At 47.4% G+C, this 17256-nt stretch overlaps 1 protein-coding gene across 3 annotated transcripts in view; it reads left to right on the forward strand.

Annotated features, from left to right (window-relative positions):
* The first annotated feature begins 1876 nt into the window (after positions 1-1876).
* LOC138164993 (tetratricopeptide repeat protein 39A-like) overlaps positions 1877-17256 on the forward strand; it is a 66156-nt gene continuing 50776 nt past the window's right edge. For all 3 annotated transcript variants that reach the window (XM_069093025.1, XM_069093028.1, XM_069093027.1), the window contains exon 1: positions 1877-2267. In XM_069093025.1, coding sequence (XP_068949126.1) covers positions 2086-2267 — 182 coding nt within the window. In that variant the 5' untranslated portion in view covers positions 1877-2085. The remainder of the gene's footprint in view (positions 2268-17256) is intronic.

The raw sequence follows: 17256 nt of genomic DNA on the forward strand, positions 1-17256 counted from the left end.
TCTGGTTCTGCTCACTTGACTTTGCATCAGTTCATATAAGTCTTCCCACGTTTTTCTGAAACCATCCCACTCATCGTTTCTTGTAGTGTTCCATCATAATCATATACTACAACTTGTTCAACCATCCCTGAATTAATAGGGGGTCCCCTCAATTTCTAGTTCTTTATAACCACAAAAAAGAGTAGCTATAAATATGTTTGTACATGTAGGTCCTTCCTCCCCTTTTTCTAAATCTCTTTGGGATACAGACTTAGTGGTGGTATTACTGGGGGAGCTCGCATCTTGTTCCTTTCAGTCCATTCACCAAATTAGAATGTGCAGGTATGACCATGTCACCCTCCCTGCCAAAATGAGCTCCAGGGGCCCCCCTGTACCTCCAGGATCAGATAGAAAACCCTCTGTTTGGTATTTGGGGCCTTTCCTACCTTTCTGGTCTTCTTACATTTTATTGTTCTTCAAATGTGACAGTCGATCTCCTACCTCAGAGCTTTTGCACTGGCTGTCCCCCATGCCTGATACGCTCTCCCTCCTCATTTCTCATCCAGGTAGGGTGTTGTGTGTGTGCGTGTGCATGTGTGTGTGTGCGCGCACACTCGTGTGGGTGCACTCGTGTGCCCAAGCACACAGCCATGTCTGCCCTGAAGAGGATAGGGTGGAGAGTCCCAGCTCATGGTTGTGAAGTGGCAAGTGGGTCCTATGGTTGGAATGGAGTGTGGACAGGAATAATAATAATAATGGTCACAACAGCTCGTTTTTCTAGAGTGCTTTAAAGTTTGTTCAATTCTTTACAAATATTCTTTTTTGATCCTGAAAATGGCTCTGGGAGGGAGGAACTAATATCATCCTCATTTTACAGGTGAGGAAACTGGGGCAAGTAGAGTTTAACTGACTTGCCGAGGGTCACGTGCCTAATAGGTGTCTGAGGCCACATTTGAACTCCAGTCTTCCTGACTACAGGCCCAGGGTCCAAATTGCCTAAGAAATAGAAAAGTGCAGCTGGGAGTAAGAATGTTGGGGAGAAGAGCTTCCCCTGGTGCTGGCTCCTGTTGGACCCTCCAGGGCTGGGTGGGAGTTGGGAGGGGGGCAAGCTGAGGTTGCTCTCATGCCCTGACCTCTTGGTTTCTCTAGGCTAAGTGCCCATTAATTTTTTTAACTGAGCCTGGTGTGACTTGGTCTCTTGGACCTTCTCCATTATGGTTGCCCATCTCTGGAAGCTGCCCTAGAACTGGACACAGAGGGGAAGGGAATAGAATAAACATTTATATAAGCACCTACTATGTGCCAGGCCCTGTGCTAAGAACGTTTAACAACTATTATCCCATTTGACCCTCACAACAAGCGTTGAGGAATTTGAAGCAGAGGGAGGTTAAGTGATCTGCCCAAGGTCACACAGCTAGTAACTTTCTGAGGATTTGAAGGCACCAGTAGCTGGGGGGACGGGGAAAGGCTTGGACCTGAGTCTTGAAAGAAGTCAGAGAAGCTAAGAGGTGGAGAGGGCATGCCCGGCATGGGGCACAGCCAAGGCAGAGGCATGAGGTCAAGATAACGTGTGCAATCAGCAGAGAGGGAAGCCGTCTACCTGGACGGTAGAGTATGTGCAGGGGTGGGAGTAAGGTTTAAAGATGTAGAAAAGGGATGCGGGTGAGGAGTCAGGTGATGAAGGGCTTTAACAGCCAAACGGACGGTTTTATTTGACCCTGGAGGTAGTGAGGGCCACTGGAGTTTGCTCAAAGTGGAGGAAGGGTGGGTATGGTCAGAACCGAGATTTCAGAAGGTCCCTCTGACAGCTGATCTGAGCAGGGACGGACTTTCTTCCAGATAAGCCTCGTGAGGGAGGTGGAGACTTAGAGAGGACGTGACTTACCTTAGTCACACAGCAAGAAGGTTGGGATTCGAATTCAGGTCTTCAGACACCCGGCCGCGGTGTCCCTGGGGCAGAGCGCTTTGGCTGTGGCTGCTGCCCCTCCCGGGGCCGGACCGGAGCCGCTGTCCCCCCTTCGCAGTCCTGGCCCCTGCCGTAGCCTGTCCTACCTTGTCCTGCCCTGCCCTGTCTCCAACCCCAGCCGGGAACTGAGGTGTTCCGGGATGCCAGCCCAGGGGGAGGGACCTGGGCTCCGGGCCGGCCCGCCCCATTCTGTTCAGGTGCTGCGGGGCGCGGAGCCGGGAGCCCGGAGCCGAGCTGGAGACGGGAAGAGCTCAGCTCCCCGCCCCAGCCCCATGGACCTCCTCACTCCCTGGAAGGGGGCCCGCCGGAAAAGCGCTTACAGGTACAGGTGCCTGGGGCTGGGGAAGGCGGTGGGGGGAGCGAAGCTGGAGGGTCCCTGTGGGAGCGAGGAGCCAGCATCCCTGCATCCCGGGCTTGGAGCTGGAAGGCAACCAGCTGGACCCCAGAGCTTGGGGAGCCCTTGGGCCCCCAGACCCTTCTCTAGACCCAAGCCAAGGGCCGGGGACTTTGGGGCAAAGTCAATGGAGAGTAGGAATAGAAGCCGGGCCCCAATGACCCAGCTCTGGTCCTCCCGACACCCAATCTGAAAAGAATTTTCAGGAAGCTGCTGATTGGACAGTTTTGCTATCTTCCTTCCCCTCCCCGCTCCAAGTTCTGGAGACTAGGGAGAAGTCTGGGTGAGGAGGAGTGGTGTGCACAATTCAACAAACATTTATTAAATGCCTACGTGGGGAAGGGGGTCTGGGAATGCCCAGATAAAAAGACTACATTCGCTTGGGAGGGGAGGGCACTTGGCCAAACAAGGAGAATATGGGGATTGGTGTTGGGACAGAGGAGGGTTGGACAAAGTGCCCTGGAGAAGGAAGCACTGGGGTTAGGGCTGGCATCCTGAGCTGGGCATGCACAACTCCCCTTAAGGGAAGGGTTGGGGAGGTGGGGGAATCGTAAATAATCCAGCTTGGCCCAACAAGGGGCAAGTGAGAGAGAGGGCACTGGAAAGACAGATCCATTCATTCATTCTTTCACACATTTAGTAAGCCTACTATGTGCAGAGTCCTGTCTGTGCTCAGCCCTGGACCAGAGGCCCCAGCACAGATAATTCTAATGCACAATATCCCATGATCCCATGATCAATTCCAACAAACCCAACTCTGTGTATGAGATGTGAGGAGGAAAGCTATTATTGTTCTATCTAGTGTGACTGAAGTTGGACCCAGAGTGTGGAGAATCTTGAATGCCACAATAAGGATCTTTAGAATGTTTACCCTGTAGGCAAGTGGGCTTCCTAGGAAGCTTTTGAACAGGGAAGGGCCACAGTCAGGCTTATGCCTCAGGTTGGATCTTTTGGTAACTGTTAGGAGAGAGAGAGACCTGAAGCACAGAAGCCAATTAGGAAGGAGGCAGTTGTAATAAAGCAGGTGACAGGTAATCCACCTGAGCAGAGAGAAGGAAATGTCGTGGGCCTGAAATGGACAAGACTCGGCAGCTGGTTGGACGTGTAGGATGAAGGACGATTCTTGGGTCCTGATCTAGAGTCCTGTCCTGGGAAGACAGAGAAAAGGAAGTTGGGAGGGGTAGGTTTAGGGGGAGGATAATGGGTTCTCTTGGGAAATCTGTAGGATCAATCCCCCCAAATCCCCACCATACACACCAACAGCCCCCAACTGGGTTCTCCATCCTCCCTTCTTAGGACCTTAGTCATCCTCCTAAAGGAAGTCCAGATGAATGGGAGGTAGGGGTGGGTCCCTACCCAGGAAGTCAGGTTTATGCAACTGCCTCTATCCATGAGCTCGGGCTTTGCAGAGGAGCCTAGTCACAAGCCTGGGTTCCCAGCACCCATAGAGAGGGTGTCCTGCATGCCACTTCCTGCCCAAGACACATGCCTGGAGCACCTCCCAGACACCACCTTTGAGGAAGGATATGAGGATCTGGAGCCTATTTAGAGGAGGAGATGAGAGGCCATGTTGTACAAAGATCATCTGATGGCTCTAGGGGTGTTTAGCCTGGAGAAGAAAAGACTGGGAGGGGGAGGGAGGATGAGAACTGCCTTCAGATATCTGAGGAGCTGTCATGAATGGGGGCCTGGACTTGTTTGCATTAACCCCACAGGGAAGGAGGAGGAGCATCATGGGAAGGATAGAGCACAGAGAGACAGATGGGCTCCTTGTAGGATTTCATAGAATCTTTTTTAGTTTGAAGGGACATTAAAGATCATTTGGTCCAGTCCCTTCATTTTACAAATGAGGAAACTGAGGCCTGGGAAGAAGAAGGGACGTGGGTTGTGAGACATGATATCATAACTGAGAGACAAGAAGGGACAGAGGATAGAGAGTCGATTTTGGAGTCAGTGAGAACTGGGTTCAAATCCTATGGCTCACCCTCCTGGCTATGTGACCCTGGCTAAGTCATTTAACTTCTCAGTATTCTAGGCATCTCTCTGAGTTGAAGAGTGGGGGTGAGTCTGCTTTGGAAGAGAGGGAGTTTCCTTAGTGGAAGTTCCCTACTCTGGTCCAATAAAATATATATGTGCGGGTCTATGTACGTATGCATATATGGATGTGGATGTGTATTGCTTTCACATTCCCCAAGTAATTTTTATCCCTTATCTCATCTGAATCTCACCATAACCCTGTGAGGCAGGTATTACAGGTACCATCAGCCCAGCTTGGCTGCTTACACTCTCCAGCCAGCCACGTCGCTTCCCTGGGGCTCAGTTTCCTTCTCTGCAAAAAGAAAGTGTTAAACTACTGCCCCCCCCCCCATGTTCCTCTTGGGTCTAAATCCAGGTCTCCATTTCACAGAGGAGGAGGAGGAGCCTCTCTGAGGCTCAGAGATAAGGAGACACTTAGCCTGGGTCCCACAGCTACAAAGTGTTGGAGGCAGGCAGGGCAGACAGGTCTAGGCATGCCAGGTGGCTCTGCACTGGAGTCAGGAAGACTTGAATTCAAATCCTGCCTCAGACACTAACTGTGTGAGCCTGGGCAAATCACTTGATCTGTTTGCCTCAGTTTCCTCAGCTGTAATAATAAAAACAATAATAACAACGACTGCCCTTCCCTCCCCTCTCCTCCCCTATTAGATGGCTCTGCTCTTTCTAATTCAATTTATTAAGTTCCTACTGTGTGCTGGTCATTTATTAAGAAGTATTTATGATGAGCACTAAGGAGAAGGAGGAGGAAGAAGGGGAAGAAGAAGAGGGGGGAGAGAATAAGGAGAAGGAGGAAGAGAAGGAAGCAAAGGAGGAAGAGGAAGAAAAGCAGGAAGAGGAAGAAGAGGGGAAGAGATGGAGGAGGAGGAAGAGAAGTGGTCTTTCTGGACCTCTAGGAGCAAGGTGGAAATCCCTAGGCACACATATGATACATACAGAATGGAAGAATACTTTGGATGGGAAGGCTCCCGAGGGGGGACTCCTGTAGATGTCAGTGCCTGAGCATAAAGACAGAAGGATTTTGTTTACCCTCAGGGAGATTACCTCCCCCTTGGAAATATCCATAGATAAGGAAAATGCCCCATGTTTACAGGTAGGGGAGAGCACCAGCATATGGGTAAATCAGGGAAGGCTTCATGGAGGAGGAAGGAAAGAGAAGGAGGAGGAAACCCCTGAGCTGAGTCTGGAGGAAGCTAAGAATTCCTGAAGAAGGGATGGTTTTCCAGGAGTCAGGGAAAGCTTGTGGAAAGGCACCGAGGTGGGAGATAGAGTGATGAGTTTGGGCACGGCAGAGAGTGTGTGAAGAAGCCTGGAAAGGTCAGCTCCAGCCAGAGTGTGGAGGGCTCTTAATAGCAGGCTTATCTTAGAAGGGATAGGGAGTCACTGGGGCTGCTTGAGCAGGGGAGTGACCCAGGCAGACCTGTGCTTTAGGGATATCACTCTGGCAGCTGTGAGGATGGACTGGAGGCTGAATGTTACCTAGTGCATCCGGGTATACAAGGTGAGAGCTGATAGGAGCCTGAGGGAGAATCAGAGAGAGCAGCAATGGTGGGGGGTGAGGTAATGAGCTCCCCATCCATACAGGTGTCTGAGCAGAGGGTACCATACTGCAGAGGGGCCTCGGGCTTCTTATTACAGCTGGACTCAGTGACTTTCTGGTCCCATCCATTTGTTGTCCAGTCATGTCCTTCTCTTAGTGACTCCACCTGGAATTTTCTTGGCAAAGATACTAGATTGGTTTGCCATTTCCTTCTCCAGCTCTTTTTTATAGATGAGGAAATTGAGGCACATGTGGTGAAGTGACTTGTCCAGGGTCACACAGCTAGTAAGTGTCTGAGATCAGATTGGAACTCAGGTCCTCTTGACTCCAGGCAAAGCACTCTATACACTGAGCCGCCTGGCTAACTAACTATAGTTCATTTCCAGTCCCATTCTATACAATCCCCATTTCTATAGTGCCTTCTTCATTACAATTCCAGGAGGAGGAATAAAGTCAGTCAATAAACATTTATTAAGCACCTACTGTCTACAGGGCCTTGTACTAAGTACAAAGAGAGGCATCTGTCAGTCCCTGCCCTCAAGGAGCTCCCAGCCAAATGGGGGAGACCACACACAAATGACAACATACAAAGATACAGATGGGGGAGCTAAGGAAATGATCATGGGACTAAGAGGGACCAGGAAAGGCTTCCTGCAGGAGGAGGGATTTTGGTTGGGATTTGAAGGAAGCCAAGAGATGGAGATGAGGAGGGATGGCATCCCAGGCAGGGGGCACAGTCAGTGACAGGGTTAAATGACTTGCCCAAGGTCACACAGCTAGTAAGTGTCTGGATCCAGATTTGACCTCAGGAAGATGTCAAGTCTTGGGGGCTCCAGACGTGGCACTCTGTGCACTCTGGCGCCACCTAACTGCCCCACTTTATCCTGGAGATGAAGTTTATTAAGCGTGTGTGTGTGTGTGTGTGTGTGTGTGTGTGTGAGACATAGTCAGGAACAACACGTTAGGACTCACTTGGACGGCCAAGGGTACCATGGCCTGGAGTGGGGAGAGGCGTGAGGTGAGGGCACCAACCCTCGGGCTATTGCAATGATACAGGTGCGAGGTCCTGTGGAGGGTCACAGCAGTGTTAGGGGAGAGAAAGGGGCTGCTTGGGAGAGAGGTCGGCAAAGGTAGCATTGACAGGCCTCGGTGAACAATTGGACAGAGGAGATGAGAAAGAGTGAGGGCCAGGATGACCCCCCGCGAAGGGGAAAGAAAGCCTGGGAGGAAAAACAGGAAAATTTGTAAGCAGAGAGAATTTGGGGGAAAGATGATGAGTTTTTGGGTGTGCTGAGCTTAAGTTTCATTGGGACATTCAGTTCAATATGTTGCGATGTTATTAGCCCCCTTTTACAGAGAAAAAGAATTGACTTGCCCAAGGTCATGCAGCTAAAAAAGTAGCAGTGTGGATATTTGGAATCAAAAGAGGTGGGTTTGAATTCCACTTTTGCCATTGACTCCCTGCATGACTTTGGGAAAATCCCTTTCCTATTCTCAGCCTCAGTTCTGCCATCCATAAAATGGGGGAGTAAGACCAGATGACCGCAAAGGTCCCTCCCAGGTCTGAATCCCTGATCCCTATGACAAGAGTGGTATGTTAGAAATGACACTTGGCAGCTCCAGCTGGGACATAGAGTATAGGAAGAAGCCTGAAAGATCAGCTCCAGTTTGACTGTGGAGGTCAATCTGAGAAGTAATAGGGAGTCCTGGCAGCTTCTTGAGCAGGGGAGTGATTCAGTCTGACCCGTGCTTGGGAATCACTTTGGCAGATGTAAGGAGGATGGGTCGGAGGCTGTGGAAAGGTTCAAAGTGATGAGATCCTGAAGGATGAGAAAAAAGCCTGGAAGCAGGAGCCCCTCTAAATAGTGCAGATCAGAGGTAACGACTTGATTGTTTTCTCCTGTCCCTGATCCCTTCCCACACTGGCTCTGTCTGACTGTGGGCTCCCACTGAGACTCCCACTCTTCAAGAGCCTTGGGAAGTCAGAGCAGGAAAGGGCCTTCGAACATACTCTCAAAAAACATATATTCACTGCTTACTGTGTGAGTTAATAAGCCATTCAACAAACATTTAAGGGAGTGATTGCTCTGGACCAAACACTGCAACAGCACAAGGCAAAAAAAAAAACACAGTCCCTGCCCCTAAGGAGCCTCCTCTCCCCCCCTCCCCAACTTAGTAGTATTTTATTTTTTTCCAATTACATGCAAAGATAGTTTTCAACATTCACTTTTTTTTTTGCTTTTGCTTTTTTTTTTTGGAAGGGGAAGGCTGGGCAATTGGGGTTAAGTGACTTGCCCAAGGTCACATGGCTAGTAAGTGTTAAGTGTCTGAGGCTGGATTTGAACTCAGGTCCTACTGACTCCAGGGCTGGTGCTCTATTCACTGTGCCACCTAGCCTCCCCTATTATTCACTTTTACAAGATTTTGAGTTCCAAATTTTTTTCTTCCTCCTTCCCCAAGATTTTTGATGTAGGCTATACACGTACAATCATATTAAACATATTTCCATATTAGTCATATTGTGAAAGAAGAATCAGAACAAAAAGGAAAAACCATGAGAAAGAAAAAACAAAACAAAAAGAAAGAGAAAATAGTCTGCTTCACTCAGCATTTAGACTCCATAGTACTTCCTCTGGATGTGGACAGCATTTTTCATTATGGGTCTTAGATCTTTGCACTGCTGAGGAGAGCTAAGTCTATTGGTCATTGTACAATGTTACTGTTTACTGTGCACAATGTTCCCCTGGTTCTGCTCACCTCACTCAGCTTCAGTTCATATAAGTCTTTCCAGGTTTTTCTGAAGTCGTCCTGATCATCAGTTCTTATGTAATAATAGTATTCCATTACCATTCATATACCACAACTTGTTTAGCTATTCCTCAACTGATGGGCATCCTCTCAATTTCCAATTTTTTTTTCCAATTTTCCAATCTTTTTGCCACCACAAAAAGAGCTGCTCTAAATATTTTTGTACATGTGGGTCCTTTTCCCTTTTTTATGATTTCTTTAGGATGTAGACCTAGTAGTGGGATTACTGGATCAAAGAGTATGTACAATTTTATAGCCCTTTGGGCATAATTGCAAATTGCTCTCCAGAATGGTTGGATCAGTTCACAACTCCACCAACAATGCACTAGTGTTCAAATTTTCCCACATCTTCTCCAGCATTTATCATTTTCCCTTTCTTATAATATTAGCCAATCTGATAGGTGTCAGATGATAACCCAGAGTTGTTTTAATTTGCATTTCTCTAATCAAATAGTGATTTAGAGCATTTTTCATGTGATTATAGACAGTTTTAATTTCTTCATCTGAAAACTGCCTGTTCATATCCTTTGACCATTTATACCATTTTAACTGGGGAATGACTTGTATTCTTAAAAATTTGACTCTGTTCTCTCTATATTTTAGAAGTGAGGCCTTTATCAGAGACCCTGGCTGTAAGAATTGTCTCCTCGCTTTCTGTTTCCCTTCTAATCTTGGTTCTGTTGGTTTTGTTTGTGCTAAACCTTTTTAATTTTATGTAATCAAAAGGATCCTTTTAGCATTTCATGATGTTCTCTGTCTCTTGTCTGGCCACAAATTCTCCCTTTCTCCATAGATCTGACAGGTAAGCTATTCTGTGTTCTCCTAATTTGCTTATAGCATCATCCTTTATGTCTACATCATGTACCCATTTGGACCTTATCTTGGTATAAGGTATAAGATATTGGTCTATGCCTAGTTTCTGCCACACTATTTTCCAGTTTTCTCAGCAGTTTTTCTCAGATAGTGAGTTCTTATCTCAGAGGCAGGAGTTTTTGGGTTTATCAAACAGTAAATGACTACAGTCCTTTACAACTGTGTCTTGTGTACCTAACCTATTCCACTGATCCACCACTCTATTTCTTGGCCAGTACCAGATAATTTTGGTGACTACTGCTTTATAATACAGTTTTAGATCTGGTATGGCTAGGCCACATTCCTTTGCATTTCTTTTCATTAATTCCCTTGGTATTCTTAACCTTTTTTTTCTTCCAGACAGATTTTGTTATTATTTTTTCTAGCTCTATAAAATAATTTTTGGGAGTTTGATTGGTGTGGCACTGAATAGAATTGATTTTTATTATATTAGCTCAGCCTATCCATGAACAGCTGATATTTTTCCAGTTATTTAGATCTGACTTTATTTGTGTGAAAAGTGTTTTGTGATGGTATTCATATAGTTCCTGGGTTTGTCTTGACAGGTAGACTCCCACATATTTTATACTGCCTACAGTTATTTTAAATGGAATTTCTCTTTCTATCTCTTGCTGCTGGGGAGCTCACTTTCTAATGGGGGAAAATCTACGTACATACAAAGTTCATAGAGTGTAAATAAGAAGTGATTTCTAAGGGAAGGCATGGGCGAGGGTGTCAGACAATGCAAAGGCCTGGAGATGGGACATGAAGTGTTGTATGTAAGGAATATCAAGAAGGGTCAGTGTAGCTGGGATAGTGCCTATAGGGGAGTAAGGTATGAGAAGATCGAAAAAGTGGGAATGGGTCCTGACATGAAGGACTTTTTTTAAAATTAAATTTTATGTTTATTTTTAGTTTATATCATTCATTTCCACAAGATTTTGAGTTACAAATTTTCTCCCCATCTTTCCCCTACCCACCACCCCAAAACAGTGATCCCACTGAACACCCCCTCCCCCAATCTGTTCTCTCCTATATCCTCCCTCATCTCCCCTCCGACGTTCCAGTAGGGCAAAATGGATCTCTATGCCCCAGTACCTGTATATCTTATTCCCCAGTTTCATGTAAAGAAAATTATATATGTATGTTAAACATTTGATTTTAAAACTTTGAATTCCAGATTCTTTCCCTTCCTCTGTCATCACCCACCCTTACTGGGAAAATAAGCAGTTCAGTATAGGTTGTACATGTGTAGCTATGCAAAACATTTCCATAGTGGATATATTGTAAAAAAAATGAATATATTTCCCTCCATCCTGTCCTGCCCCCCACTTGTTCTGTTCTCTATTTTGATCCTGTCCCTTTCCAAAAGTGGGTCCTTCCAACTTCCCTACCCCCCAGCCTGCCCTCCCTTCCATCATCCCCCCACTCTCATCCCCTTCCCCTCCTACTCTCCTGTAGGGTGAGATAACCTATTTAGTGCGTATATCATTCCCTCCCTGAGCCAAATTCAATGAGAATAAGGTTGACTCATTCCCTTTTGCCTCCCTGTTCTTCCCCTCCATTATAACAGTTTCCCCTTGCCTCTTTTATATGAGATAGTTTACCCCAATCTGTCTCTCCCCATCTCCTCTCATTATATCCCTTTCTCACCTCTCAATTTCACCTTTTAAGTATCATCCCTTCCTATTCAAGGGGTCCTGTGCCCTGTGTCTATGTATACCTGTACACACATATACACACACTCACATATGTATTCATGTATCCACATACCCTCCTATATAGACACATGTATGTATATACACACATTTATATTCCCTTCAATTATTCTCATACTGAGAAAAGTTTCATAAGTTACAATTATTATTTTTCTATGTAGGAATGTAAATAGTTCAACTCTGATAAGGTCCTTATGATTTCTTTTCCCTGTTTACCTTCTCATGCTTCTCTTGCTTCTTGTATCTGAGTGTCAAATCTTCTATTCAACTCTGGTTTTTTCAGCCAGAATGCTTGAAAGTCCTCTATTCCATTGAATGACCATATTTTCCCTGAAACATGATACTCAGTTTTGCTGTGTAGGTGATTCTTGGTTTTAATCCCAGCTCCTTTGACCTCTGGAATATCATATTCCAGGCCCTTTGGCCCTTCAGTGTAGAAGCTGCCAGATCCTGTGCTATCATGATTGTGTTTCCACATAATTCAAATTGTTTCTTCCTGGCTGCTTGTAATATTTTCTCCTAGATCTGGGAATTCTGGAACCTGGCTATAATATTCCTAGGAGTTTTCTTTTGGGGATCTTTTTCAAGAGGTGATTGGTGGATTCTTTCAAGCTCTCTTTTGCCCTCTGGTTCTAAAACATCAGGGCAATTTTGCTTGAGAATTTCTTGAAGGATGATTTCTATGTTCTTTTTTTGATCATGGCTTTCAGGTAGTCCAATAATTTTTCAATTATCTCTCCTGGATCTATTTTCCAGGCCAGTGGTTTTTCCAATGAGATATTTCACATTGCCTTCTATTCTTTCCTTTATTTGGATCTGTTTAATAGTATCTTGATTTCTCATAAAGGCACTACCTTCCATTTGCTCCAATATAATTCTGAAGGAATGATTCTCTTCAGTGAGCTTTTGAGATTCTTTTTCCATCTGGCAAATTCAGCTTTTTAAGGCATTCTTCTCCTCATTGACTTTTTGAGCCTCTTTTGCCATTTGAGTTAGTCTATTTTTTAAGGTATTATTTTCTTCAGTCAGGTTATTGACTCTCTTTTCATTATTTTCTTGCATCATTCTCATTTCTCTTCCCAAATTTTCCTCCACTTCCCTTATTTGGTTTTCAGAATCCTTCTTAAGCTCCTCTATGGCCTGTAATCAATTCATATTTTTCTTGGAAAGTTTTGGTGCAGGAGTTCTAACTTTGTTGTCTTCCTCCTGTTCCATGCTTTGATCCTTTTTGACCCCCAAATAGGAGTCTAATGTCATATTTCTGAGCTTGCTTTGCTTCCTTTGCTTGCTCATGTTGCCACTCAATTACCTGACTTTTGAGCTTTTTGCCACAGTAGAACTTTGCTTCCAGAGAGGAAAGCTTTGTCCCAAATTGCTGGGGTTTTCTCAGCTGCTGGAGCTATTAGTTGCCTGCCCTCTCTGAAGCCTTCACATGCTCTGGCTCACTGGTCACGCACCCCAGGACCTCCACCCAAGACAGCAATTCAGACCCAAGCAGGTTAAAGCCAGAGTGATTACCCCTCAGACTCGTCCCCTACAATCAGCAGGCCTGGAGCTCTGAAGCAGCCATGCCGCAGCGGCCAAGGCGCCTCAGCCGCTTCTCCCTCAGGGGCCAGAGCCTGGACCACACTCCTGAACTCCCTGTTCCCAAAGTTCACACTGACCTCTCACTTTGTCCTTAGCATCTATGGGTTGATAAGTCTGGAAACTGCCACAGCTGCTGGTGATCCACTCTAGCCACAGCTGGTCGGGCCACCTTGGGGCTAAAACCACAGACTCACGTGAGGCTGGGCTCTGCTCCCAGAGCACTGTGATGGCCCCTTCTGGCCTGCTGGGCTTTCTTCAGGGGGAGATTAGTTTCTCTCTATCACTTTGTGGGTTCTGTAGCTCTAAAGGTTGTTTAGAGTCATTTTTTACATGTTTTAGGGGAGGTGGAAGCAGGAGCCAGGTGGAAGTCCTGTTTCTACCATGAAGGACTTTTAAAGCCAAAGCAGTTTATATTTGACCATGAGGATAATAGGGAGCCATTGGAGGTTATTGAGGAGGGGCAGGGATCCTCTACTTTAGAAAAATGCCTTTGGCAGCTAAGTAAGTAGATTGGGTTGGGAAGGTCATGTCAGAACTAGAAGGGACTCTTGACCTAGACTATCAGAGTTGGGAAGGTCTTAGAACAGAGAAAATAAAACACTTCTCCCCTCAGCCCCTAAGTTCACCCGGGGCAATTAGCCATATTAGCTAGGGAAAGGCAAAGGGACAGAGAGGGAGAATTCTGCCCAAGCCCATGGCCATTGTCTGGGCCTTTTATGCCTCAGGACAGACGGAGCGAAACCAAGATTCCAAACCTGATTCCACCCTGCAAACCCCAAACAAATCCTGAGGACACTCTTCCTGGTCTTCCCCAGGCCCAGCTCAAGGGAGACCAATCCCAGCCACACAAAGCAGGTGTGGGGCCTCTAACACGTGACCTTTGCCCTGCCTGCAGTCAGGCAGCTTGCCCAGAGCTGGGATCACTGACTTCATGGGGAAGGATAGAAGAAACCTGGGCCTGGCTGATGGGCCAAAGCAGAGGTGTAACTAAGGCAAGGCAAACAGAGTGTTGAATCTGGGCACCAGCCTTGGGATGTGGGAAGTCAGCTTCTTTTCCTATTGTAACAGACAATGTCCCAGGGCCTCAGCCCACAGCGTGTGTGTGATGCTCAGGTCAGGGTTACTATCAGTCTCCTATCAGACCATGCTCTGGTGAGCCATGTAGCTGGAAATACCTCCCAGGGCCAAGGCTCTGGAAGGACAGAGAGGGGCTGAGAAGAGGGTGGAGTCACAGTCAGAGGAAAAGGGCAGGATCATGCCCCCACAGGGAAAAGGGGAGGGGGTACAGATCAAATATTAAAGGGCTGGGATGGGGAGGGCCTTTGTGGAATGCTCTGCGAACCCTTGAATTATTTAATAAAGCTCCAGGGCAACCAGATCAGAAACTAGAAGAGAGGGCTTCTGGGTAGGGGTGGTGGGGTGCTGTCCAGTCCTGGAGAAGGCCTGTTGTCTGGCTGATGGGCAAACTTAATACATTTGCATAAATCTGGCCTTACCCACCTAGCCCATGGGGTGGTGGTGGTAAGATTTGTTTATCAGAAACAGGAATGCAAGATTTTCTTATCCAGTGACTGTCATCCCTTCCCCCAACCTCCCCCACCCTCCAGTGTAGGTACAGTGCAAAGAATCCTGGACGTGAGAGGTTAGGAGAGACCTGGGTTCAATCCCAACTCTGGTCCAGCTCTCAAGTTGGATCATTTTTTAAAGTTTAGAAGCTCAAGGCTGCTGGGTTTTGAGGCCTCGATGTGTCATGTTGGGTAAATCACTTAATATCTCTGGGCCTCAGGTCACTTTTGTAAGATGAGATAATTCTACATGGGGAGAACTTTCCAAACTCTAAAACCTTGGGTCAGTCATTGCCATGAATGTCATGACTATCACAACATAGATTCCTCTTAATGTCAGCCCTCTTGGCTTCCCTGTCACACTGCTAACTCCTGTTGGGCTTATCATCCACTAAGAGCCCCAGATCTTTTTCAGATGAATTGCTGTCTAGCTAGATCTTCTCTCTCTTGTCCTTGTGACATTGCATCCTTGAACCCAGATTTAAGATGTTACATTTACCCCTATTAAAATTTATTTTCTTGGGTTTAACCCATTATTCAAGCCTGTCAAGATCCTTTTGGATCCCAGTTTTGGGTTACCTGCAAATATGATGAGCATTCAATCTCAGTGTTGCATAGTAGATGGAGGACCAACTGCAAGCCAGGAAGACCCGGGCAAGTCTTGATTCTGATATGCCGACTGCATTCTGGAGAGTCATCTGACCCCTTGCTGCTGTGGGCGTCTAAGACTCTAAATCCCAGAGGAGGTGGTGACCTGCGTCCAGAGAAGGACTTCCCTCACTTGGGAGTTCCCTATGCTAATGAAATCCCAGGTCAACCACTTACCTCTATGCCTTCAACCAAGTCCCTGCTGCTAGGATTTTCTTCCAAACACATCCCTTTAATTTTCTTCGCATTTGTCACAAATTTCACTCCCTTCCTACTCCTGCCCTCAGGAAGCTCACAGTCTAATGGAAGGAGCAAACAACTATGAACATACACTATATTATGTGCATTGTGGATGGGAGGTACTTTCAGAGGACACACAGTAGGTGCTTAATAAATGTATGTTCTCTTCCTCCCTCCCTTCTTCCTTCCTCCCTCCCTCCTTCCTTTCTCCCTCCCTCCCTTCCTTTTTCTTCTCCTTCCTTCCTTCCTTCCTTCCTTCCTTCCTTCCTTCCTTCCTTCCTTCCTTCCTTCCTTCCTTCCTTCCTTCCTTCCTTCCTTCCTTCCTCCCTCCTTCCCTCTCTCCTCCCCTCCTTCCCTCCTCCCTCCCTCTTATCACAACTCTTCCCTCTCTGTTTCTAAGGCCCCTTCCCCGGTCCTTGCTCTAAGGCATTCCCTGCCTCCTCCCTCTGACGTTGTCTACACTCATGCTCTCTTCCAGCTGGGTTTCAATGACCCTTTCAAGGTCATGTTGTCTCCAGGATGCTGGGAAACTTTGGGAGTGGCATGACTCACGAGCAAGTCCATCTGTTGCAGGGGTGTGGCCTGGAAGCGGGTGGGGCAGGGAGAGTTCAGCCAGGGCTGGCCTGGGACATGGTGGGGCGTCCCAGGAAGAACCCCTTCCCTGCCCTGTGCATCCGCCCTTCCTACCTGTGACTCAGAGGCCCCAGCCCTCCCACCTAAGCTGCATCCAGCAGGGTGTGGCATCGTGGACATCATGAGGCCTACTGAGGCCCAGCAGGAGGGAGGGAGGGAAACTCCCAGTAGGAAAAGTCTATCAGGGCACACTAGCACCCTCTCTCTGCATCTCAGAGAGCTGGCCAGTGGTTTGCATCAGGCCACATGGTCTGATGTTGGAGTCCAGACTAGCCCTGTTCTCGTGGCTCTGAGGTGGGCCCTGGCCCTGGCCCTGGCCCTGGTGAGATGGTAGGCTCCTTCTATCTGCAGATCCCCAAAGCTGGGATCCCAGAGGATCCTGATAGCCTTGACTAGTGGTCTGAAACTCTGAAAGGCATGAAGGGAACACCTTCTACTTGGGTTCAAGGAATCAACTTTGCTAGTGCCAGAAGGGAGACATATGGCTAGAGGGCAGTTCATCTGAAAAAGATCTGGTAGTTTTAGTGGACCACAAGGTCAGCGGTATCTATAGGTAGCCAAGGGGGCTAACGCAGTCTTGCACTGCTTTAAGAACGGGCTTGAACAGCGGTCTTCATGAGGCCCTCTGTGCGAGGTTGCCTGGCTCTGTCCTGTCTGCTGCACTGCTCTGGGCCAGCTGTGCATGAGGTGGACAGTCTGAGGGGGCCCTGGGGCCAGGGGAGAGGGGGAACACTGTCTGACAATCCCACAGCTCCAGGCAAGGCTGCATGCGTGTGTGCTCAGAGCGGGAGGGGGCAGTGACTGGCATCGGGGCACCCTCAGCCTCTTCTGACACCTGAGTCCCTATGTGTGTGAGGGCAAGTGCATACGTGAGCTTGCGTGTCATGTGTATGCTAGTATCTGTATGCATGTGTGAGTGTGTGTATGTGTATATATGAATGAGTGGGTGTGCACATGTGAGTTTGTGTGTGTTGTGTGCATGCAAGTGTATGTATGCATGTGTGAGTGTGTGTATTGTGTTGTGTGTGTGCATGTGTGAGCAGGACTCAGAAGCAGCAAAGAGTCACACAGATTGGGAGCAGTGAGGGCACAGGAAAGAGCTGGAGGAGGCCTATAATGTGCCAGGAACCGTGATGCTGGGCAAAGGATTCTGGGAAAAGTTTTAGGAAAGAGAGAGAGAGACAGAGGGGGGGGAGAGAGGGGAGTGGGTCGGAATGTGCTAAAAATGAAGGGAGTCTGAGAACGGCTCACACATGCACACACACAACACAATACACACACTCACACATGCA

The sequence above is a fragment of the Petaurus breviceps genome, unplaced genomic scaffold (assembly GCF_028583685.1).
Source record: "Petaurus breviceps papuanus isolate PSGF00001 unplaced genomic scaffold, PetGlider_PUasm1.0 207, whole genome shotgun sequence".
NCBI lineage: Eukaryota > Metazoa > Chordata > Mammalia > Diprotodontia > Petauridae > Petaurus > Petaurus breviceps.